The 25,631-nt window shown below is 34.1% G+C and overlaps 2 protein-coding genes across 2 annotated transcripts; one reads left to right on the forward strand and one right to left on the reverse strand.

Annotated features, from left to right (window-relative positions):
- Positions 1 to 10,753: 10,753 nt before the first annotated feature.
- Positions 10,754 to 17,863, forward strand: NRPA1 (nuclear RNA polymerase A1). Its single transcript, XM_079019739.1, has 17 exons — positions 10,754 to 10,977; positions 11,137 to 11,259; positions 11,594 to 11,923; positions 12,009 to 12,329; positions 12,416 to 12,691; positions 12,772 to 12,951; positions 13,045 to 13,207; positions 13,299 to 13,489; positions 13,572 to 13,661; positions 13,743 to 14,005; positions 14,091 to 14,442; positions 14,543 to 14,869; positions 14,955 to 15,093; positions 15,166 to 16,009; positions 16,092 to 16,232; positions 16,310 to 17,033; positions 17,115 to 17,863. Exons 2-17 carry the CDS (start codon positions 11,242 to 11,244, stop codon positions 17,694 to 17,696), a joined length of 4,941 nt encoding a protein of 1,646 aa, XP_078875865.1. The 5' UTR covers positions 10,754 to 10,977; positions 11,137 to 11,241; the 3' UTR covers positions 17,697 to 17,863.
- A 28-nt stretch (positions 17,864 to 17,891) lies between these two features.
- Positions 17,892 to 20,962, reverse strand: LPAT2 (lysophosphatidyl acyltransferase 2). The gene is made up of 11 exons (XM_079019740.1): positions 20,733 to 20,962; positions 20,399 to 20,521; positions 20,131 to 20,170; positions 19,957 to 20,030; positions 19,737 to 19,796; positions 19,206 to 19,283; positions 18,975 to 19,133; positions 18,750 to 18,875; positions 18,543 to 18,635; positions 18,366 to 18,452; positions 17,892 to 18,280 (listed from the first exon to the last, which is right to left on the reverse strand). The coding sequence occupies exons 1-11, from the start codon at positions 20,811 to 20,813 to the stop codon at positions 18,056 to 18,058; spliced, it is 1,146 nt and encodes a 381-aa protein (XP_078875866.1). The 5' UTR covers positions 20,814 to 20,962; the 3' UTR covers positions 17,892 to 18,055.
- Positions 20,963 to 25,631: the final 4,669 nt, after the last annotated feature.

Consider the following 25,631-nt stretch of genomic DNA (forward strand, 5'->3'; position numbering starts at 1 on the left):
GTCTTCCAAGTAGTTAAGCAGCTCATCCTTTCCTATCAATGTACTTTTCATTGATCAAGGTTCTTGCCTTTTATGTGTTCAAATGAGAACTCATAGAACTCACATGCATAATTAACTCAACTGGAACAACACGGAAACAAGATAGTGTCAACACGATAGGTTGTGAACCTCAAGTCGTGTGCTAGTGATGATCAATAAGGTTTATTCTTGATTAGTTCTTTAACTTTTCAAGACCATTAAGACTCCCATTGACTCCTTGACATATAAGATTCTCTTGTCAATAAACATTTCTTGACAAACAAATATTCAAGAGTTAGTGTAGCTTTTATCAAGACACAACACTTCACAAAATTGGTCCTAGCTGGTCTTTGTCTTATCCAAGACATCACAACTTTCCACATTTGATGAATGTTATAAACCTTATTAAGACTTGTCACTCAATGTCACAATCTTAACTCTAAGACTTGTTTTTGGAACGAAGTATGATTGACTTCTTGATTTAACCATTTCTTCAATTCTTGATTCCTCTTCTCAGACATACAATTGTACTAAGACTCATTTAGAGGATCAATTGAGATATGGTTCTTAATCATTAAGACCTATCATAAAACATAATAAAAGGTACTCTCCCTTCTTCTTAGAATAGAGAAACTTTTATCTTTCTGCCTACTTGATTCTTCTTATTCGTTCTGCTGTTTATTGAAACTCTTTCAATCAACTCAGAATTACACTTAATCTCACAAGTACAATCATATTTACTTAACCTTAGTAAATCATGACGAATATCTTTGTCACTCTTATGGTGGACTTGATCAACACACAACCTTGTGTACTCGATCTCCTAGTCCTTCACTTGACACTTTGTCAACGAATTAGTCTAATTTCCAAATATAAAATTTCTCATTCATCATGCAACCAAGTTGCATGATTCCAAGTTTCTGTCCAATTGAAACTTGGGCGATGAGAAACTTTCCCTATTTGGTAAATTATCGACATTTCCACAAATAACCTAATTAAGAATCAAATCCATTATTGCTAATAATATAAACTTACAAACATCAAATTTTCATACACGCCATTGCAAGGATAAATAAATAATATAAAATCAAAATTTATTTTATTGCGAAAAAATTTGACCTTACAGTGCAATTCAACTGAAAAACTATGTTGTTACATATTCCTAAGCAATATATTCTAACTCCAAGTAGTAGCTTAAGAATCTAATCTTCAAGCAATGCGATCGAAATCCATTTCTTCACGATTAGATTCAGCTCACTTCTTCCCTTAAGCTTCCTTTTTTCTTCGATCCTACAAAACATCAAAATGTAATCTTATTACATCATGTATTAAAAATCTAGAATAAGAACTTATAAGAGTTAGTTAATGTAACGCCTGTGTTTCCGGGCTTGCCGTTTTTAGCAATGTAATAGTCTAGGTTAACTTTTGTAACCCGTTTTGAAATAATAGAAGTATATTATTTGATTATTATGTGTTTTGTGCCTAATTGCTTAATTATGTGGTTTGATTAATTAAGAATAAAATTAAGCGTCAAAAGTAAAGTATGAGATAAGTCCGATATCTTTACATAAAGTTGTAGTGGTCGAAATGAGGTTTCCGTATATATAAGGAATGCCGAAATCCGAGTTATAACGAAGAAGTTATGACCTGTCGAAGTTTCGCGACAGAACCGGCACGACCCAGTGCGACCCAACGCGACGTAAATAGTGAATTTAAGGTAGATAGATATCTATCCTTAGTGATCTAAATGAGAATTGAAGATCTCATCGATAGTAGTGCAACGACGGAAAGACAGACGAAAACGGAGTTCAGATGAAGGAGTTATGAATTTCGAACGGAGTTTTCCTGTCCTGGCCTACTAAAGATAATATATAAGTAATATACTTATAATATATTAAAAATAAAGTCAAAATTAGCCAATGGAGTCTAAACGAGAGTTGTAGAGCATAATCTCACCTTCGCGGCGATATAAAGAACGTCGAAAACGGAGTTCGTATGCGAAAGTTATGAATTTCTGAAGTTCGGGGCGCGAAACCCCAAAACTGTCAGATGCCACGACGTGGCAAGCAGTGCCACGACGTGGCAAATCTTCTGTCACCTCCGGAAGGCCCCCACATGCAACTTTGGATGACGCATGCAGTGACGACCAAGCCCACGACGTGGAACAAGGTTGCCACGACGTGGCAAGGGCCAAATTTGCCCTATAAATAGATTTGAAGGGCCAGCCGTTTATGGTTGCTATTTTCTTTCTTCTATCTCCCGTTTTACATCGTTTTGCGTGCCAGAAGTACCCCGAAGCCCCGGTAATATCCCCGAGACCCGAAGCAAGTCCCGAGATCCCGAAGATCCCGAGCAGTGCGATTCCCGAGTCGAAGCTCTGCCCGCGAGAAGTTCGATTTTTGTAGAGATCTTCCAGATCTGCTGAGGATTACTACTTCTGCAAGTCGTAGTGTTGTCCGATCATCTTCTGATCAAGTGAGTGTATACTACCTTTCATAAACACGATAATAATACAAGTGCGGTTTGAGTGTATTAAGTAAATTGTGGTTTATATGTGTGTGGGTGCAGTCACTTTCTTCTAACAAGTAACTATGAAGTATTTTATGCGCTATACTTGCTATGTGTATATTTTGTGATTGTATGCGTGAATGGATATTCACTTTATTCCATCTCATAGATCTGAATTGCTTTCTATGAAATACGTGTTATGTGGTATGCCTCATCTGTTATATGGAATATATATATTGAATGAAAATGATATATAGGTTTTAAACTATGTATGAAAATATATTCTTATCTACTATTATGTTGGGTAGAACATGGGTAGATAGTTGGTGTGTAATAAACAGATGAGAGGCCTCGATGTTGTTGTTGTTGTTGATCTAGTTATTCAGCGGAGTATGGATAACGACCACGGACTCTTTCTAGACAGTCCAGTGGAACGCTAGCAGGTTCATAACCTGTAGGTGTTGTGAACGATGTGTTCACCGGTGTACTCTATCCCCCTCATGGTTGCCTTTAGGATATCTATTGTTGAGGAAACCCCTTAGCAGTGATGTCCGTCCCGATGAAAATCCTAGATTAGGTCCCTTGAGATAGTTGTTGTTTTAGGGACGTAAAGTGAGGATAACGGGAATGGGTAATCGGGATAGTGATTGGTTGGTGAAATTAAATATAACTTATTTATTATGGGTTGAAAACCCTATATGCTCACCAGGCTCCCAAGCCTGACCCACTCAGTTTTATTTGTATTACAGGAAGTGGCACAAGGGTGTAAGATGGATGGATCATCTTGTTGTTTTGTTTACAAGTCTGTATATGTATATATTTGTTGAATGACTTGTAATGTTTATCGTTTATGCTTTATGGTCTGTATCGGAACATGACATCCCGAGTTTTGATTATATAATGAAATGCATCTCTTGATGAAATGCTTTGATAAATATTATTTTATCATGTTTTGTTTTGGGAACAAATTCCGCAACTCTTTCAAATCAAAAGGATTTACTCTGAAATTATTTAAAAGCATAAATGAAAATCGGTCTTTTCTGGCCGAGATTTTGGGGATGTCACAGTAAATGGATTTTACCTAAAGTAGATCCATGCATCTTGACTCTCCCATCTCTTAGATTTCTCAGGTAGTTAGGGCAGCTTCGTCTCCACTGCCTCTTTTCTTGGCAATAAAAACAAATGGACTCCTTTGGCATGGAACAAGGAACTATCTCATAATTTACCTTTTCTGGATCTCCAGTATCACCATTTTCAATGTCCATTGAAGTTTAGGAGTTTGATTCACCAGACAAATTTGCTCGACCAGCTCGCCAAATCATTTATGATTCAGCAGCTATAAGCAAATAGGTCAAATCAATGAGGGTCACGTCATGATCATATAGTACTCTCTAACGAACTTATTATATGATTCAGGAAGCGAATGAAGAACCCAGTCAACAGCCAACTTACTTGGAATCTCGACACCCAACATCCTTAACCTATCGATGCGTGACTTCATCTCTAAGACGTGTACACACACAAGTTTCCCATGTTTACTTGCCAAAAGGGCTTGAGTGAGCTTGAAATTTTCAAGCCTTCGAACTTGTGGGTTAGGAAGAATAATTGGAGAAGGTGAATATAGTGAAGCATGATCTCTTGTTCCTCGATCATATCGTGGAATATCATCTTCGTTTGGAAAGCTTGTTCCATGGGATTTGGGAAGACCATGATTGTCATAACTAGACATTTACAAAACGGGAGAAAATTCAAGTTAAGTTGATTAGAATCCTTGATGTGACACCCAAATGAAACATCGAGGCTAGGATCCAACACAATACTCTACAACCTAAAAACGGGATGCCGTAATCTAGTTGCAGAATATTTGAAGGTAGGTAAATGACGATTTACCAATTTCCACCATGAAAAACGAAAAAGAAATTTAAGTTTTAAATCTATTGAAAATTCCTAGATCTTTTGAGATTTATTGAACTTTTCAATGGCATGTTTAAATCTCGACATGCCCCTCGATTTGTGACTGAGATGCCGAGGATCACAAAACAGGGTGTGAATAACCATGCAAACTTACATGGTGCCCCCAATGTTACAATCACCTATTCGATGTGCCGGTTAACCACACACGCTCCACCGAACTATGACAAACATTGAGTCACCCTTTGCTACCTTTGCTTAGAACCATTTAGTGTGCCGGTTAACCACACACGCTCCACTAACGTCTTCGCAAGGGCACAAAGTGTAATTTCATGGAATTGCATCAATTCACTTTTGCCTAAAGTAACTAGGATTGGGAATTTTTGTAAAAACATTTAGTTACTTTATACTTCATTATACTTTTAATGGAAAGGATTTGCCCTATCCTACCCGTTCGGCTAACGACCCTCCACCAATCAAGGAAGCGGTGGGTGAGGGTGGACACCCATTAAACGGCCATTTTATAGGCCATAACCTTATACCCCCTTATAGATTGGCTTCGTGAATGAGGCCAACTAACGGTAAGACTAGCATTTAAGCTATACATATATAATATTAGACTTTTAATGTTATACACAGTATAAGGGTGTATTTTACACTTTTAAAATGCTAGGTGGTTTAATTTTATAAATTACACTTTTAATTTAATTAAATATAAACCATATCATTATGGATTTATTAACTCTCTTTTAATTATACACTTAATTAATTTTATAAAACCATAAGGGTGTAATTTGAACTTTTTCAAAATTAGGGTTTTACAATTTAGACTTTTTCAAAATTAAACATTTTAATCAAACAATTTAAATTCCAAAACTTGAGGGTAAGTTTTGAAACTTTTTAAAACATAAGCAAGAACATTCTAGATCAATTTACAAATAATAATAATTAACCAATTAATTAGTAGTTATCTAAATATGACATAATTCAATTTCTTGCAAGATAATCTATCAAATAATTCAAATAAATCAAGTTTATCACATAAGGAAATGATTATCTAATTAATTTGACAATTATCTTTTACTTTGGTAAGGATATCTTTTAAATTAAACAATTAATTTAACCTAATCCCTTAAATCCCTAGAATTCGAAATTATGAGATGGGATATTCAAAATCTTTAATTACCAAATTTAAACATTTAAAGGATAATTACAAGATATGGCAATATCCAAATCCCTAAAATTTAGGATCTAATCATGGGGAAAGAGGCAATTTCGAAATTCTAGGGTTAGACAACCCTAAAATCGAAATCTTGGGGCCAAAGAAAAAGGTTTAGGAAATCTTGCCAAAAATTTTGAAATCTAGGGTTTAGAAACCCTAATTTCAAAAATCAAGCCTCCAGGGTTTATTAGCCATAAACCCTAACATGTCAAGTTCATACATTTGAATAAAGCTAATTAAAAAAAAAAACAATGGCTCTGATACCACTAATGGGTTTTATACAAACAATCCTATGGTGCATGCAACCCTAGAGTTGGATATATGTTTTCACTATTAGTTATACAACTTTATGAACACAAAAAGAAACCTGGCATGCTACTATTATTTTCAAAATTCATATATAAAATAGAATACATACCTTTTGTTGTTATATAGCAATAACAACTAGTTCCTTGAATTTCCTTAGCTCTTGAAAGCAAGTACCACAAGTGTAGTACCTCTAATGGCTCACAAACACACTAGGTGAAAGGATGAATATAGTAGAGAGGAGAGAAGGGTATCTTGCCCTAGATTTCATCCCTTTGAGGGTTTCCCAAGGCTTGGACGAAATCTTAGTGCCTTAGATTGCTATTTATACTTAAGGCTAACTAGGGTTTCAAGGTGTAAACCCTAATCCCTTAGCTTAGGGCCTAAGCAAGTCCATGGACTCCTTTCCTTAAGCCCTTGGATGAAAACTCCTAGACCCTTTCTAGGATTTTCGTTCAAGCCTTAATAAAGGTGATCCAATGGCCCAAAGCCTCAACTATTAAATAATTACAAAATAGCCCCTATACTTTTAATTAATTCCTTTAATCCCGAAATTAGTTCCTAATTAATTTTTGATTAAATACTAATTAATAATATGATTCCAAATTAATATATTATTCATATAATATATTAACAAATCATATTTATACTCCAATTTATTATTCTTAACAATAAACCAGCCTCTCTCCTCAACAATCATCCTGTTTAGTCACCAGTGTGAAGGCAACCCAAAAGGACCATGCACAATCGGGTCAAGTACATACCAAAATAGTTATGGACTTAGACACTAATCCAACAATTTTTTTTTATTAGGGAACAGGCTAGTAGACCAAAGAAGAAAGAAAAATCTGAAATCCCAATTGTAACCCGTAGATCTCTAAGAAACCAATGAGAAAAGCCAATTTCTACAAGTTTAATAGATAATTTCTACGAAGCACTTGAGAAACAAAAATCGTTGTAACGACGTAAATTTCAAAACAATTTTTCATTTTTCGAATAATATAAATATCATTTAACATTCTCAAATTTCATGTTCAACAATTGTCATCAAAATAAAACATATCCCAAGATCACAAATAAAGTCCTCTGTCTGTGGGTACGGATCATGTCGGCGCCTTCCCGCGATCTTCACTAGTACCTGAAACACATAACTCATAACACTGTAAGCATAAATGATTAGTGAGTTCCCAAAATACCACATACAACACATATTAGCCACTCGAGGCTATAACTCTGTATGGCCCTCTGGTCAAAGTGTCTCCATGGGACCCTCCAGTCCCATAACTCTGTGGACCTTTCGGTCCTAACTATGTAAACTATGAATCACACATAACACAGAATCACATAGATATCACATCATATAATAGCATACAACATACTCTGTCACATAACTCTAATTACCACTCTAGGTAAAAGTATAGTGAGAAGACTCACATCGGGTAACTCGGTAAATCTCGAACTCGGTAATACTGGTCTAGCCTCCGGCTAATCACATGGAACAATTACTCTAATTAATACAACTTTCAAAGGCTAGACTAATCCCTCTATAAGTTCTCACAGAAGGGTAAAAGACCATTTTACCCCTCTTATGGCTCAAAGATCCAACCATTGACTAAAACCTAAAAGTCAACCCTCCGGGTTACGCTGTGCGTACCAAAATTGTACGCTGGGCGTACCCGGCGACTTCACATAATCTGGGAACATGACCCCCTACGTTGTGTATACTGGGATTACGCCCCGCGTAACTCCCAGTTTCATACTCCTTTGATTTTGGGTCTTAAACGGTTAAGACATATACTCAAACTTCAGATCTGAATTCTCTAAGGTCACTTAATCCATAAAGTTGAAACCTTTAAGCCTTTGCATGGCTGCAAAGGTCACTAATCACTCTAACACCTTTCCTTTTCCCTGATAAAGCCTAGATCTCATGCATGGCTTAATATTCATGTCCAAGATTGGATTTTTATGAACCCTCAACTCACAATACTTTGAAATATAGTAGATCTAAGCTTATGGAGACCTTTTGCTCATAAAGTCTCCACCTTGGGACCAAAAACCCTAGAAATTTGTCCATGAAGCACAAATCAACAATAACAAGGAAAGATCTGAGCTTTTTACCTCCAAGTGAAGGTCTTCCCTCTGTAGAAATCAGATCTAAGCTTGCACTCCAACTTCTAGCCTTCACAAGAACCTCCTATTCTTTTTCACTAACACACAAAGGCACTTTTAGCTCAAGAACACTCACACACAAGCTTAGAACGAAGGTTGGCTCTCTCTTAAGGTTTTACTCTCTCAAACGGTGGCTGAGGATAAGGCCATAACTTTCTTTATATAGGGATCAAGTCTCAATTAGGGTTTTGAGTATGGACCCGCTACGCCCAACATAGCCTAAGGTACACCCAATGTACCAGGTGGAGTCTGCGTCCAAAACACGCCCATGAGTAAGCGCAACGTACTCTTCAGTACGCCCAACGTACTCATTTGCTATGGTCTACTTTTAAGGGCTAAACAAGACAAATTAGAAAGAGGGAAGGGTTAAATAGATATACCTGAATTTCAGGATGTTACAATCGCCCAAATTGAAAGTTGTGCCTGAGAAATCCGCTCTAAAATTAAAGCTACTTAGTATGAGAGAAGTGAGTGTTTCTTCTAAACCGGATGACCCGCTTGTCAAGAAGATTCTGAGCGTATCTATGGAGTCGCGATCAAAAGGAGTAAACAAGGATGCTGGAATTAGGGTTAGATCTTCGATTGATTTGGAGTCGATGAAGTTGATTCCAAAAAATATTGCTTGTGTAGTAACTAACAAGATACCGTCAGTTAAATTCTTTCCATTTACAGATATGAGGATGGTTCTTGTGGGGAACGTTTTTGGAGAGTTAGGTTTTTGGAAATTGTTTTCAATAAGCAGGAACTAAGAGATATGTGTGTGCATGCATCTGAAGTTCTGCAACAGGAATGACTCTACAAGATGAAAATCGGACCTGAGTTTTGATGAACACGATGAAGATCAAATTTGGGTTTGTTCTTGAAATGGAGGTTGAAGATAGAAGAGCACAAGAACCAAGAACATGAAATCGTTTTTCAATTCCAAATTGAAGCATATCATTTAGTGTGTGTATATGTGTGTAATTACAATGTGTATATATGTGTGAAATTGTGTGGGTTTTCTTGAGGAAGAAGACAATGTGTGTGTGTGAGAGAGAGAGGTGAGTCATCTATTATTTCTCAATTGTTAAAATAAATAAATAAATATTAAATTTAAAAAATGAAAGAAAAATTAAAAAATAATATCCAAAGGATATTATAGTCATTTCAATTTTCAGAAGGACTATTTTCAATACAAACTAGTTCAAAAGGACCACCAAGTTAAAAAATCGTGGTTTGTACTAAAACCCTAAAAATATGCACATAAGATATTTTTGCAACTTTGTTTAAAAAAAATTATGTAACCTAATCCTTCTTAATAAATGAAAGTTTTTTTTGCCACATGTCAATCTCTCATTAGTTTTGACACTTGTCATTTTGTGGTATTTTTGAAATAAATATTATCCACTTGTCAATTTTTGATTTGTTTCAATTTTTAAAATTAAAGTTATATACTTATATATGTAAAATATTAAATATCATATATTAGGGGTGAGCAAAAACCGAACCGCAAACGAAAAAAATAGAAAAAACCGCATAAACCGAAACCGAAATGAAAACCGATGGTGCGGTTTTTAGTTTTGCAAAAACCGAAAATACTCGGTGCGGTGCGACTTCTAGTCTCGTAAAAACCGAACCACACCGCATATATATATATATATATATATATATATATATATATATATATATATATATATATATATATATATATATATATAAAGTGTTGATATTTATAAGAACCAAGAACTTATGACAATTAAAATTTCTATAAATGTAAACATCTATCTTATCTATCGGATGATGACTTTATATTTTTAAGCATACATTGAGTGGTATTTACAATAACAAATAATGTTTATTACATTTTTTTTAACATTTAAATATGAATAGTACTAGTGATATAGTATCATTTTTAAGAATACGTTAATTGATATTATCCTATGTACTTGTGAAACAAATATTATATTAAATTCGTATTATATTGAAGCATTAGAAACATGTTGAATGAGTGATTATATAATTTGATTTCGAACCAAGAGGTGGCGGTATCGGTTTATCTCCAATAAAAGATTAGCACTCCTCATCTGAGTCATAGTAACTCGCTGAGTTACTTGAGTTTTAGTAAAAAAGACAAAACGAAAAAAAACTAATAAAAACCGCAAAAACAGAACCGCATAAAACCGAACGGTGCGGTTTCTAAATTTCAAAAAACCGAAGTTGCGGTTTTCGGTTCGGTTTTGACCAAAAACCGCACCGAACCGCACCATGCTCACCCCTATCATATATGATATTAAATTGCAATAAATACATTTTTCCTTTTTTATTTTAAAGTTGTACATTAAAAAATATTTTATGTTTACATTTTAATTTAATATATAATTTTTTTAAATCAACCCATGTATTATACGGATCTCACACCTAATAATATAATAACGACTTGTTATACCTAGATTGTGCATCATCAAACAAATCTATTCCCCATCATTCTTTTGGACCTCTAAAACACAAAAATAAAATTGTATCTTTTCATTCTTTTCGCTTTGTTTTCTCTCCTTGTGTTATTCCTCTCATTTATTTGTTTATTAAACTCGGTATATAATAGTGTAAAGAGTATATTTAACAACGTTTGGGGTTATTTTAGACAATTGACCGTCTAAAGTCTAAACCCCTACTCCTCTCTATAACCCGTACCTGCAATTTGCAAACCTTGGAAAAACCCTCGGCCCTCTCTCAGCTTCCTGCCTCTCTGTGCGCCTCCGCCCTTCTCCATCCCCACCACTCTTCCGCCCTCATCAGTCGCCCCTCACCCTTGCTCCGCCCTTACTGCTCATTGGTGTTGTCTGCCGCCGTAAAGTTAGAAAGAGGTATTTTTTAACTTTTAATTTGGAAATCTATCATCGCTACTGCTATTTCGGCGGCTGCGTTTCTCGCTGGTGCTCTCTGGCATCATGTAAATGGCACCTTCTCTTTTCCTCATCTGTGTATGTTCCTTACTTCTTACTTTTTCCTAACTTCTTACTCAGGTAGGAGCAAAGCATCGGTCTGGTGTACAGGGGAATCCCCTCTTCCCTATCTTTTGGAACATATACCTGTTTTCGATTTGTGTTGAAGCTGTTCAGTTGTAAAAGATGGCTCAGACCACCGAGGTATAATATATCAGTAACTCATTTAGCTTTCTTATTGACAATCGGTTTTGCATAGTTTCATGTGTTTCTCTTTGTTGCTGAATATAGTTTTCATTGATTTACCATATTATATATAACAATTCTTGTGCTTATGTATGCTTTTTTGAAGTGTGCTATGCTTAGTTGGTGCATAATGTTATTATATATGAGGTAGCAAGTGTAACTGGTACAAACTCTAAAGTAAAGTACCATGGATAGAATGATGAGCTTAAATTTGCAATTAGCATAAAGTGTTAGACAAACAAGAAATCTTCAGATTCTTTATGCACCTCTAATTACAAGCTTATTGTTGCAGGGTGCGTCTGAGATTGTTGAGGGTGTAAGGTTCAGTTTCATGACTGATGAAGAGGTCAGGAAGCACAGTGTTTTAAAGATTACAAACCCTATTTTACTTGACAGTGTTGGAAGACCAATGCCAGGAGGATTGTATGATCCTTTGTTGGGCCCAATGGATGAACAAGCACCCTGTAAGTCATGTGGGCAGCAGTCATTTCAATGCCCAGGGCATTGTGGTCACATTGATCTTGTTTCACCAGTATACAATCCATTGCTTTTTGATATGCTTTTCACTCTTATAAGAAAAACATGCTTCTTTTGTCGCCATTTTAGAGCAGGAAAAGAAGAGGTAAGATCATCAATTTGTAACATTCTTCTTCAATTTTGTTCCTGTATCTTCTTGTCCTCATGTTGCATAGTATCTTATTCTTTAGGTCAATGTTTGTACGTCTAAACTAATGAAGATAGCAAACGGTGATGTTTCTGGGGCTAAAGATTATGTTATCAATAATTCGGATTCCAAAGACATTGATCTAGAGGACAATGATTTTAGCCATGGTTCAAGTTCCACATTACATTCTGGTTCACAAAGTGAAAGCCCTGAACAAACACAACATGATTTTTGGACATCTGTTCAATATATAGAAGCAAGGAATCTTTTGAAAGAATTTTTGGCTAACCCTAGCAAGTCTTGTAAAAATTGTGAAGCTAAAAACCCAAAGATCAGTAAACCTACATTTGGATCGTTTCGTATGGTTAGTTTCACTCCTCTTTCTTGCCCTTACAAAGTCATTTTGCATATTTTTCTTGAGTTAATGTTATGTAAATGAATGTTTTTTAGGAAATGACTGTTGCTGATGCTGAAAAGAACTATATGAAAGGTTATAAATTGGGAAGTATACAAGATGAGGAGTTAGAAGATGGGGAAGATGACAAGACTTCTGAGGTTATAAATGTCAATGAACTATCAGAAGATGAAAGAGTTGACACTGCTGGGACCAATTCATTTTCACCATCTTCATCTAACAAAAAGAAAATAAAGAAGAAAAAGTCAAAAGTGCCCTCTGACTTCAAAGAGCTGAAGAACAACTACACAGGCACTCTTTTACCATCTAGGGTACAAACCAAGACATAGTAATCTACAATCAAGATCTATTCCATACTAGATTCTAATTTCTTTATCAATTACAATTTCAGGTCATAAGTATAGTGAAAGATTTGTGGGAAAATGAAGCTGATCTTTGTGCATATCTATGCAATATTCAGCAAGAAAGGCTGACTGGATCTTTTAAAACTACTGGTTACACCATGTTCTTTTTAGAGGCCTTGCTTGTCCCCCCTACAAAATTTCGTCCTGCTGCCAAAGCAGGTGATGCTGTAAGTATTAAGTTTTGTTATAAAGACATGCTACTTTAATGCTATTCTTTTTTGAGTTTTTTTTTATTTAAATACATGATTGGTGAAATGCAGGTGATGGAGAATCCACAAACAGTGTTACTAGGAAAGGTGCTACAGTCAAATATATCATTGGGAAATGCTCATATCAACAAACTTGAAGGTTCAAAGATTGCTGATCGTTGGCGGGACCTACAACAGTCTGTAAATGTTCTATTTGACAGCAAAACTGCCACAAGTGAGTTTTTTTTTTCTTTATCTTTTTATCTTGTTTCTTTGATATATGGACTAAAATTGCATCTTTTTTTTTTTTTTTTTTTTTGTGGAAGATCCAAATCTGAAAAATGCAAATACTGGGATATGCCAGTTGCTTGAGAAGAAAGAGGGAATCTTTCGCCAAAAAATGATGGGCAAAAGAGTCAATTATGCATGTCGATCTGTCATTTCACCTGATCCTTATTTAGCTGTTAATGAAATCGGTGTTCCTCCTTATTTTGCCCTAAGGTTGACCTACCCCGAGGTAATTTTATTTTTACTCGTGCACATAATATATTTATTACATCTTCATTAAAGATAACTTTTTTTGATTAAATTGTTTTCAGAGAGTGACTCCTTGGAATGTTGTGAAACTAAGAGATTCCATTATTAATGGTTCTGATATTCATCCTGGAGCTACTCATTATGCTGATAAGGTGTGTTGATAGGATTCTACGATGACTAATTTTGTAATAAATAATCAATTAAAGAATTTCAATCTAATCTGGGGTCAACAGGTGTCAACTGTGAGACTACCTCAAAGCAAAAAGATGCGTATTTCTATATCTAGAAAGTTACCTTCTTCTAGAGGCACAGCTATACAATCCAAAAACAGCAGTGACTATGACTTCGAGGGTAAAATAGTCTATCGCCATTTACAAGATGGAGATATTGTCCTTGTGAATCGTCAGCCTACACTTCACAAGCCCAGTATTATGGCTCATGTAGTTCGAGTATTAAAAGGAGAGAAAACTCTTCGTATGCATTATGCAAATTGCAGGTTAGAATCTTGTAATCCAGTTCTGTTAGTTATATTATATTATTTTATTGTTTTTAGGTTTCATGGTGTTAAATATTAATTTCAGTTCCTACAATGCTGATTTTGATGGAGATGAAATGAATGTTCATTTACCACAAGATGAAATCTCACGTTCTGAAGCTTATAACATTGTGAATGCAAACAATCAGTATATAGTTCCAACAAGGGGAGATACTGTTAGAGGCTTAATTCAAGATCATATTGTCAGTTCTGTTCTTCTCACAATGAAAGATACTTTTTTAAACCGTGACCAGTTCAATCAACTTCTTTATGCTTCTGGTGTGTTTAATGGAGGTAATTCAAGACATGGTAAAACTTCATTTACTGATAAAGGCTGCTTTGTGAAGCCTGTTCTTCCAGCTGTCTGGAAGCCAAAGCCTCTTTGGACAGGAAAACAGGTCATAAATTTTATATATATACAAGTATAATGACTCTATTCACTTTCTCAAATATATGTAAATCTTGAAAATTTTAAATCTTTTTGTTTGTGTTTTGTAGGTGATAACAGCGTTGTTGAATCATCTGACTAGAGGTTATACGCCTTGTATTGTTGATAACAAGGTGAAGATCCCAGAACAGTATTTTCAAGGAAAAGAGGATAAAAATAAAAAAAATAAAAAAAGAAAGAAAGAGGTTGTGGAATTGAAAAATGAAATTGATGAAACAAGATTATTGATTTGGAAAAATGAGCTTGTGAGTGGTGTGATAGATAAAGCTCAATTTGGAAAATATGGTTTGGTTCATACAGTACAAGAGCTATATGGACCAGACATTGCAGGGCTTTTACTTGGAGCTTTTAGTCGATTATTCACTAATTATTTACAGGTATTTTATTATTTTATATAACTTATTGTTAGTATTAATTATTCGTATTGGTTATTAATAATCTTATCGAATGATCATTCTACAGTTCCATGGATTTACATGTGGTTTAGATGATCTAATGGTGTCACCAGATTGTGACAAGGAAATGAAGATGGAACTTGAAGGTGAAGATGTAGGTGAAAAAGTTCATAGAAAATTTGTCAACTTGGAAAATCAAAAAACAGGTATATATATACTTTGACAATTTTTTTATAAATCATTAGGGTTTTTGCATTTGTTAATTTGTGAATATATAGGGACACGAGAGTTGCAATTGGAAACTGAGAAAATAATAAGAAGCAATGGAGCAACAGCGTCTGCAAGTTTAGATAACCTCATGCAAACAGAGCTAAGAGATAAAGGTTCAATGATCAGCAAAAAATGGTTACCAAAAGGACTGATGAAACCCTTCCCACAAAACTGCATTTCTCTCATGACCATCAGTGGTGCCAAGGGTAGTTCGGTAAATTTCCAACAAATATCATTTTTACTCGGTCAACAAGAATTGGAAGGGAAACGTGTGCCCCGAATGGTTTCCGGGAAGACTTTACCCAGCTTTTCACCTTGGGATTTCACCGCTCGGGCAGGCGGTTATATCATTGACCGGTTTTTGACCGGGCTCCGCCCACAAGAATACTATTTTCACTGCATGGCTGGGCGTGAAGGGTTGGTGGATACAGCTGTTAAAACTTCTAGAAGTGGGTATTTACAAAGGTGTCTTATTAAGAATCTTGAAAGCTTAAAAGTTTCATATGATTACACGGTTCGTGATGCTGATGGATCCATTGTTCAGTTTTATTATGGTGAAGATGGTGTCGATGTGCATCAAACTAGCTTTTTAAATAATGTTCAAGTTCTCAAAGCTAATCGAGAAATTGTTTGTCAAAAGCTAAACGAACCACTTGAATTCAATTCTTACATTCAAGAATTACCACAAGGGATTCAAGATAAAGTTAAAAGTTATAAACAGAAGGGTAAAAAAGAGAAAAATGATTTGTTGATGTTGGTAAGGCAAAAGTATTTGTCTAGTCTTGCACAGCCTGGGGAGCCGGTTGGTGTCATTGCTGGTCAATCTGTTGGTGAACCTTCCACTCAGATGACGTAAGTTTTTCTTTTTTTTAAATTAGTACTTTTTTAAAATTTGTATTTAAGTAAAGTTGGTTGCTATTTATTTATTATGCAGATTGAATACTTTTCATCTTGCGGGACGTGGTGAGATGAATGTGACACTTGGTATTCCACGTTTACAGGAGATATTAATGACAGCTGCTGCTAACATCAAGACTCCTATCATAACATGTCCATTGCTTCAAGACAAATCAATGTCAGTTATTATCTTTATTTATTTATTTATATAATAAGAATAATGTACTTATGTTTTTATTTTTTTTTATTTTACAGGGAAGATGCGGAGAGACTTGTGGAGAAAGTGAAGAAGCTTACTGTTGCAGAACTTATGCAGAGCGTACAAGTTTCAAAGTTACCACTTGTGATTCATAATAATCGTCCGTGTAGGATCTATAAGCTTATGGTGAAGCTGAAACAACCGAGACATGTGTCACTACATAACTGTCAGGAAACACTTAGGAATGTTTTTCTAAGGGCATTGGAGGATGCCATTGAAAGACACGTGGTTTTGCTGTCTAGAATTAATGGAATCAAAAGTGTTCGGAGTTCAAAAACAGAACGTTCAGGGGAAGATGATGATGCTTCTGTTGATGATGGTGGTGATCATGTTGATGGTGATGATGATGATGACGATGATGATGACAGAGATGAAACAGCTGATGATCTTGGATCTGAGTATAATAAAAGAAAACGACAAAATACAGATTCAGTTGAATACGAAGATGGTTCTGAAGAGGAAGATGAAGAAGAGGAAGCATCCTCGGATCTTGATGAAAATGGAGGTGCTGATGTGGCTAATGCTGATATGGCAACCGGAACTGACGACGAAACAGAAGAACAAGAACAAGAACAAGGTGATGCGGATAAAGCAAGCACTAAATCCACTGAAGAATTTGTGGAGAGAAAATTCGATAGGTCAATATTCGTTGAAGTCAAAGACTTGACTCTTGAAGTCCATTTCAGATTCACAAATGAACCAGAGATTTTGCTTGCAGAGGTAAAAACTTAAATTGCACAAAAATATTCATATTTATTTTTTGAGCTAATTTGTTTTTTTTTTTTTTTTTTTGTATTGCAGGTTGCACAGAAGGCTGCGAAGAAGGTATACATCAAAGGATCTGGAAAACTGGACCAGTGCCAGCCTGTCAAGTACAGTGTAAACGTGAAACAAGTCTGTTGGAATCAGAAAAACATGGAGACAGCAAAAGACAAAATGTGTGCATTGCAGGCTTCAGGAGTTGAGCTTCCTGCATTTTGGGATATGGAAGATGAGCTTGATGTGGACCATGTTTATTCCAACAACATACACACCATGCTCAACACCTATGGAGTTGAAGCTGCAAGAACAGGGATTATTTTGGAGATGAAGAATGTGTTTGGGAGTTATGGTGTGGAGATTGATTACAGGCATTTAAGTCTCATTGCTGATCACATGACTCATTCCGGAGGGTATCGCCCAATGAGTAGATTCGGGAGCATATCGGAATCCGTGTCTCCCTTCTTGAAGATGTCATTTGAGACTGCAAGTAAGTTTATTGTTGAGGCGGCTTCTCATGGGATGATGGATAATTTGGAGACACCAACCGCTAGAATTTGTCTTGGTTTGCCTGTTAAAGTTGGTACTGGCTCCATGGAGTTGATGCAGAAACTTGATATATAAATTGATTTTTGTAAGGGTATTTTTGGTATTTACCCCCATCACGCATATACCAAAACAATTTTGAACTTAGTCCCCATTGTGTTTTTCAAATTTGTTGTCGCATGATTTTGGGATTACCTTTAATGTTGTAATTGTTTGAAATTATATTAATACAAGTGTTTGCGAAATTCAAACTGTAATTAAATAACAAGCATATTAAAAACACAAACTGATTTTTTCAACTCTTTCTATTTCTTTAGTACAGAAACTAAACATGCACAAACAAATACCCAAAGTAAAGTTTTTTTCCACATAAATCTGTTTAATTAGTTTTAAAGTTCCAATAATATATATCTATATATCTATATATTTTATACTAGTCACTTCTTTTTATCAAGTTCACCATTGGTGGTCCTTGATGGGGCCACCTTGGAAGGGTTGGAACGTTCTGCCTGAGAGAATTGAATCATGATCTGCATCAAGACTGTAACGACACCCAAACAAACCCCTGTCACCAAAAACCCCTTCCATGAAGAGAAAAGATTAGACCACTGCAAGAATTTCAACGTCCCAAAAACAAGCAAGGATGCCCAACATACAACCACCTGTCCATTCATACATACACAAAACCCGTATAAGCATTTGTCATTTACCTTATTTATTAATTAATATTAATATTCTTTTTCTTACCATGAGAGACTTTACAGGGCGTCCGATGTTATGGAGTTCTGAATCAGGGAAGGAATCGTTTGATTTATGCTTGTCTAATAATTCATCCTGGACAAAAGCAAAACATAATAATGACTTAATGTGTTAAGCCAAAAATAATAATAAGAATAATAAGAAAAAATCTCATAAAGTCTGCACCTTTGCGACAAATAAATCTTTACACCATTGAGCTACAGCTTCATCTGTTTCTGGCAAATCTTTCATCAAATACCTCTTCACTTTCACATGAACCTGCAACAAAAAAGAAGACACCAAAAATCTTTTATCCTTGTGGAAATTTCAAATTTATTAGTTTATCACAGATCTTTTTATTTGGAAATTTATTAATAATAATAATAATAATACCACAGAAGGTTGGCCCTTAAAGAGCCTCAACATTGTTGGTGGAGTTGAGGTTTTTGGAATAGCAACAGTCATATCATAGATGGCTGGAACAAATGATCGCATGTGACTTACAGACGTTACAAAACCCTAAAATCAAAAAAAGGAAACAATTAATTCACGAATGAATGACTGAAAGTGGAAAGTGACTTAATAATAAGATGACCCGATGACACATTAATATGTTACCTTTGTTCTTGGAATGAGGACATTTCTAGGTACAGGTAAACCATTTGAAGATGCATATTCTTGAGCTGCTAAAAGTTTTGCTTGTGTAAATCTTGTTCCCTCCACAAAAAGAGCCAACCAAAAGGGTAGTGGGTAGTCTTTTAATCGTTCAAGCCCAAACTGTTGAAACACATGTTAGATTTTTAGGTTTGACTAAAAAAAGTCAATGAATGAACTAGTATTAGGGTATACCTTTAGGGTACTTTCATCCTTAGCCCAACTTCTTTCAAGAAAAAGATACTCTGAAAACCACATTGACCATCCTATCACCTGCAGATATATATAATTATATATATTCAACCGCGTAATTGTAAATAAATTTACGCATATAAACAAAACACAAACTTTCTAAATTTGGTCACATTTCGCAATTATAATCCATAAAGTTATAACTATCTGCCTTCCAAATACACCCTTTTTACCTTTTGAATATCAAACCTAATGCTTAATAACTTCAAATTTAACAAGATTTTTTTCTCACAATGCAATCAAAGAAGTCTCTGTTTAAAACATTTTTGCACAGCTTAGAGTATTTATACAAAATAAACATATTCAAATCAGTGTTAAAGTTCAGAGTAGTTTGTTTTACGAAATCCATAAGGGGGCATTGAAGTGAAATTGAGGAAGTATTATGAGAATACAAAAAAACGTGTATACAACATTATCATTAATTTAAAAACTTAACATGTTTGTTTCGTAAGATTGCAACTTTTAAATACTTACAGGAAGGAATTTTGATGACTTTTTCATGACAGCTAACGTGCTACCAAGGCATCCTGATCGCTGTCACAGAACAATCCAATGAACATGAGTAAGTCATGTTTCAAAAATCTTGTAAGTTTTTTTTTTTAAAGTAATCTTTTAGCCCTATCATGCTGCTTTTTAAAAGTAGTTAAGAAAGTAGAGAACACAAAAGCAATGAGAATATTTAATAATGAATCACCTGTGCAAACACCCATCCGATAAGCCAATCAATATCACTCTTGTGATTAGCTATAACAAGAGCATGTTCCTTACCTGTAAATATAATTCGTATATATAGAAGAAATATATTATTCATTCAGACCAAATAAGATACAACACATGAGAAAGTATATGTAATTAGGTATGTTCTTACCCATCATTTCTAATGTCTCAGGATCCGTGTACAATTGAACCTGTGGGAATCAGTGTTAGAAAAGTAGACTAAAACACATCAAAATGCATGGGGTTTTCAATAGTAGAGAAACAATCTGAAAGACAGATTTGAGAAAACTCAAAAGGAGAAACAACTAAATATCATGAAGCCCTAAGTAACCCTTTTTTTTAATCAACTTGGCGAAATAAACGATTGTAAAATATTAATAAAATGGTTCAAAAATCACTGAAAGTTAGTAGATCATCACCTTAACTCCTGCCCACCAATCAACTATCCACACAAGTTCAAGCCACAACAGCTCCGCCACCATTCTGTTAATCCTTCTGTATGTGTTCTTCGAAAACGGCCGAACAACCACGAAAAGTATCGCCTAAAAACCCACGATAACAATAAAACACAGTGAAATTCAACATTGGTACATAAATGAACCTTCGTGATGACGTCGATATGATAAAAAAAATCCTAATTATAATTGCCGCGATCCTAGTCGAAAGGAATTACACAATTGAGCACATCTTAGATAGCATGATCCAGAAACATTATACACACATACAAACAGAAATCAGTAACGAATGATACACCTGAATGAGATTGACGATTAGGCCGGAGACGAAGAAGAAGACGCCGAGAGGGACGATAACAGCTGCTGCTGCCACCGCCATTGCTGAAGAGCACCGTTAACAGAATCTATGTAGATTGGCAGGAGTGGGTGGGTGTATGCGATAGAGAGAGATGCAAAGAGGTTTCGGAGGATTTAAAGAGGACGGAGAGAGTGATGGATATGGATTATGGAAGAAAGAGAGCTGCAATTCTTAGAAGCAGAAGATTACTGGTGTCGAAATGTACATTTTTCTATTAATGCCCCTTTAAGTTTAAAATACGCTGCGTATCTAGTCCTTCATTTTTCTCATTTGTACAATAGTATACTATATTTACGTTTTTGTTTTTTGTTGTATATGTTTTTAATACGTAATGAATTTTACTTAACAACAAATTTATAATTAAATTATGTTTGGCAATACTATTTCTCTTTGCAAGACTTGGATGAAAACTTCTAAGTAAAAAAAAAAAAAGTAAGACTTATGTTTTTTTATTCTTTTCGTAATGTTTTAACTAATAACATAAACTTTAATAAAGTTCTATAGTTGTTGACCAAAATGAATATAGATAAAGAAACTTATGAATTAAAGTAGCATTCTTGATCTACCAAAAACATGTAAACATACACAAACGAAAAGTAAATATATTATGTAATTTTTAACGTTGCATTTTCTTTCTCGAAACGTGCATTATCAATTGAGATCAATAAAATCATAATAACAAAGGACATTTGATCCAACGGTATTAAACGTTGCATTATCAATTGAGATCAATAAAATCATAATAACAAAGAACATTTGATCCAACGGTATTAAGCATTAACAAAAATGTGTATCTCAGCTAAATATTTATGTTCAACTCATCTTTAAAAATTAAAATGAAAGAGATAGATTTGAAAAATCATAATAACGATTGTACGTGAGCTAACGTTCTTAAAAAATAAAATCATAATGACTTGTATTTTAGTACAAATAATCCTCGTTCTTGAGTTTAAAATTTATATAAAATTGTGTGAAAACTTGAACAAAAAATCCGTCTAAAATTTCACTCAAAAGTTAAAATACCAAGACAAGCAACGAGACGTCTAGTCTAGACCAATCGCAACTCAAAAGTTGCAAAAAAACTCAATTTATTTATTTAATAAATGTGCATATATGCACATTCGTTTTTTCAATATGTTTTCATTTGCGTTTTTTTCGAACTTTTCAAGCTACAACTAGCATATACTAGATGTCTATGCACTTGCAGCGGTGTTTTTAGTGAAACTTTGGAACAATTTTTTTTTGAAGTTTTAACATATCTTTTTGTTCCCAAAATAACCTATATATATATATATATATATATATATATATATATATATATATATATATATATATATATATATATATATATATATATTACGTAAGATCCTAATTTTTGTTTATCATGATCGTTTTTTTTATATCTTCCTTTAAAAAAAAGAACAATTCCATTGAGTTAGGTTGAAGGTTGGCATACCACTTTTACCGAACTTTTTTATTTCATTCTATAAAGAGGTCCGACATTTCTATTTGGATAATATTTTTTGTGTTATCTTAACAATTCATTTGGATCCATTAAATTTAAATGTATCATAAATTTGTGAAATTTGTTTTTAAATACTAAGACACCCGTATAAAGACCAATGTTAAGTAACACATGGCGTCTAAAACAATGAATGACTGCGGGAGTTGTTAAAATTCGAAATATAGCCCAACTTAATTTATAAATTTACTTAATACACTTATTCGAGATGAAATATTGACACAACATGTCATTAAGGTTTTGTCACACAATGCAATATTACCTTTTGGTTTCAAATTGTTAAAAAAATTATATCAGGCTAGCTTATAACTTTAGGGCTGTGAAGTTTAGATTATTTACAAACACAAATTTACTTTATTTACTAAAATACGGAATGTGGTAGTTTGACTCAGACATACTGATTATTACTCACGTATAAAATAGCCTCACAAAATGACAAAAACTACCCTTATTCTGATGTTTAGGTATTCGACACGGAAAGGAATAAACTGCTATAATATGTTAAAGCAAGGGGGCCAATTGAAAATATATACGGTTCGGCTTTTAGCAAGTAAATACTAATTTAATGGAAATAAATGCGGGCGGTGTTCACTATGAAAAGCTTTTATCCGGTGCACCAAGAAATTCAAACTCTTTATCTCAAAAATAAATACCTTTATATGTATATAGAATACGTTACATAAATTGTCTTTATCGTTTGGTAAAATTACAGGTTGTGCCCCTCTTTCATTTTATTCATAAACTAGTTTATAACATGTGGAAACCACAGTTACAAAATTAATTAAATTTTAATAGTAAAAAAACTCAAAATTATTGATCACTTATTTTAAATAAATTATTAATTAAGAGATTTTTTTAGTTATATAAAATTATAATCATTGATTTAAATAAATATGTATAGTTATATCACTTTATAATTTGTATTAATTTTATTTTATTTTTTATTCTAATGTTATTAATTTAATGTAATTAGAGTGAAAAATTTAAATTTTAAAATTTTAAATGAATAATCAATAGGTTGATAAGTGGCATACATTAATTAGGAGACATAATAGTGTGACACATGACAAAAGAAAAATAAAATATACATTAATTATGAGGTCTAATATGGTGACACATGTCAAAAGGAAAATAAAACTATTCTTTTATTAGAATAAGGATGTTAAAAAAAAAGACTATCCAAGTTTTGGTTGTTCAAAAAATACCATCCAACTAAGGGTGTTGTATAAAAAACACCAATGAAGTATATATTTTGTTTACATCCCACCTAATGGTAACCGGTTCTTGTGAGTTACTTGATGAGTAGGATTAAAAAATTGGTGAGTTGGCCTAAAATTAATGACTTAACATTTATGTGTATTTCTTTAAATCGAATTAGGGCTTTTGCTCATAATAAGGGACAAGCACTCCTGGGTTTCTTTTCCTGCATCATCTTTTTTTCCAAAATTTGTGATGGCTTTATCTTGTTCTGCCACACCTATAATCTCATCCTCAAGCTCAAACGTTTCAAAGACAAATAAGATGGTTGATGATGCATACCCTTGTTGTTATGGGGTTCCCATCACAAATTTGGACTTCAACCACTAAGAGGAATCCTGGAAAAAGTTTTAGGGTTTGTCCTAACCGACTGGTGAGTTATCATACCTTTTGTATACACACTTCCTTAGTTAATGTTGTTTTCCCTCTTTGGTTGGTTAATTAATTGATTTATTTTTTCTGCATATGAAGGATCCAAACACACCAAATTGTTCTCTTTTTGTTGACGATGAAGGACTAAGAAACATGAATAAGAGAGATGAAACAGAAATAAAAGTAGATTCCATTGAAGTGAGGATATCAATTTTGGAAAAAGATTTCAATGAGCACAAAGGGATGGCAAATAAGGAATATATCAGTTTAAGTAAGGAATTGGCACAAATGAGTAGGAATTACGATTTTAGAAGTGGTTCATAATCATGCTTTTTGTTGTGTTTTTAGTGAAATTAATGATATAGTATATATGTTTAAGCCTGTGCGATGTACTTCTTTTACTATGTATGGTAAGTTGTAGTTTGACTTTGATTTTAACAATGCTTAGAAGAAATATCAATGTACTTTTAGCATATACTTGTTGTTTGTATAGAGGGTATAATTGTCATCAAGTCATTATAATTGAGGGGCATGCAAGGAAATAACAATGTACTTGTATTGAATATGTGTTATTAAGTGATGTCTTAGCACTCAAATGTAGTAATTGTTTCACTTCAGGAGAAACAAAGTTACAACAAAAGTTGGAAACAGGTGCAATTTCGAAACCTGTGTAGTAGGGTTAGTTTAGGGTCCCTTAGTTTGATCACAGTTATGTGCAATGTTGTATGAAAATAACAACTATTTTTTAACATCACAATTCACAATCATAATGAAGCTTCCATTAACAAGGGATTGTATCACATCAAAGTAAAAAACGAATAAACAATATATAGGGGCAGTTTGGTAAAAAAACTACTAAAATCACTACTTTTTTTTAACCATAAAACAAAATATAAAACATTAGATGTACAAACTATTCAAAGGGCATAAACATTAAATGATAATGATTCAAAACATGTGTATAAGGTACTAAATGTTGGTAAATGTGCACATAGCACCAAAAGAGGATCCTTACGATACACAATTGTTTTATGTGTGCACTAAGCACCAAAAGATGTGGCATTTCATAGTTTTTGGCATAATTCAAACAAAAACAAATATCCTAGATTAGGGTGACCGAATGTTTAATACTTGCCTCACTACCATCCTTTGTCACCACCTTTCTCATCAACTTAAGCTTTGTGCTCCTCTGCGAAGGACCACCCTTTCTCCTATTCCACTTCTAAGCAACAACTCGTACATGCTAAGCAACTACGTTTTCAACTTCTTGTTCCTCAACTGCTTGTTCACCAACCACCATTTCTTCAACCCTAACCTCCTCATCAACTACTTGTTCATCAACCACCATTTCTTCAACAACCTCCTCATCAACCACTTGTTCTTCAGCCCCAACCTCCTCAACAACCACATGTTCCTCGGGTACTTGTTCATTTGTAAAGTAAAAAAATTTTAGTGTCAAAATCTTAATAAAGAAAGAATGTAGTGTGACAGCCCAACAAATTTGGAACAAACAAGGTCTAGATGGGTAGACTTGTGCAAGTGAATTCACAATGGAACCTTGTTACAATAAAACCTTGAAAGCCATAAGGACATTAGGGTCATGTGTATGCATATAAGTTCATATATATATATATATATATATATATATATATATATATATATATATATATACATACATACATATATAC

Source organism: Lactuca serriola, chromosome 9, assembly GCF_051521515.1.
Source record: "Lactuca serriola cultivar US96UC23 chromosome 9, Lser_US96UC23_V15, whole genome shotgun sequence".
Classification (NCBI taxonomy): domain Eukaryota; kingdom Viridiplantae; phylum Streptophyta; class Magnoliopsida; order Asterales; family Asteraceae; genus Lactuca; species Lactuca serriola.

Bases quoted from the DNA above. Each gene is read 5' to 3' on its own strand.
- NRPA1 (XM_079019739.1), top strand. The intron at 12,330-12,415 runs GTTAGTTTCACT...AATGTTTTTTAG, and splicing joins CATTTGGATCGTTTCGTATG to GAAATGACTGTTGCTGATGC. The intron at 13,208-13,298 runs GTGAGTTTTTTT...TTTTTGTGGAAG, and splicing joins TGACAGCAAAACTGCCACAA to ATCCAAATCTGAAAAATGCA.
- LPAT2 (XM_079019740.1), bottom strand. From the start codon at position 20,813: ATGGCGGTGGCAGCAGCAGCTGTTATCGTCCCTCTCGGCGTCTTCTTC. The intron at 19,284-19,736 runs GTAAGTATTTAA...ATATATCTGCAG, and splicing joins AGTCATCAAAATTCCTTCCT to GTGATAGGATGGTCAATGTG. The intron at 18,636-18,749 runs GTATTATTATTA...TTTTTGTTGCAG, and splicing joins TTAAGGGCCAACCTTCTGTG to GTTCATGTGAAAGTGAAGAG.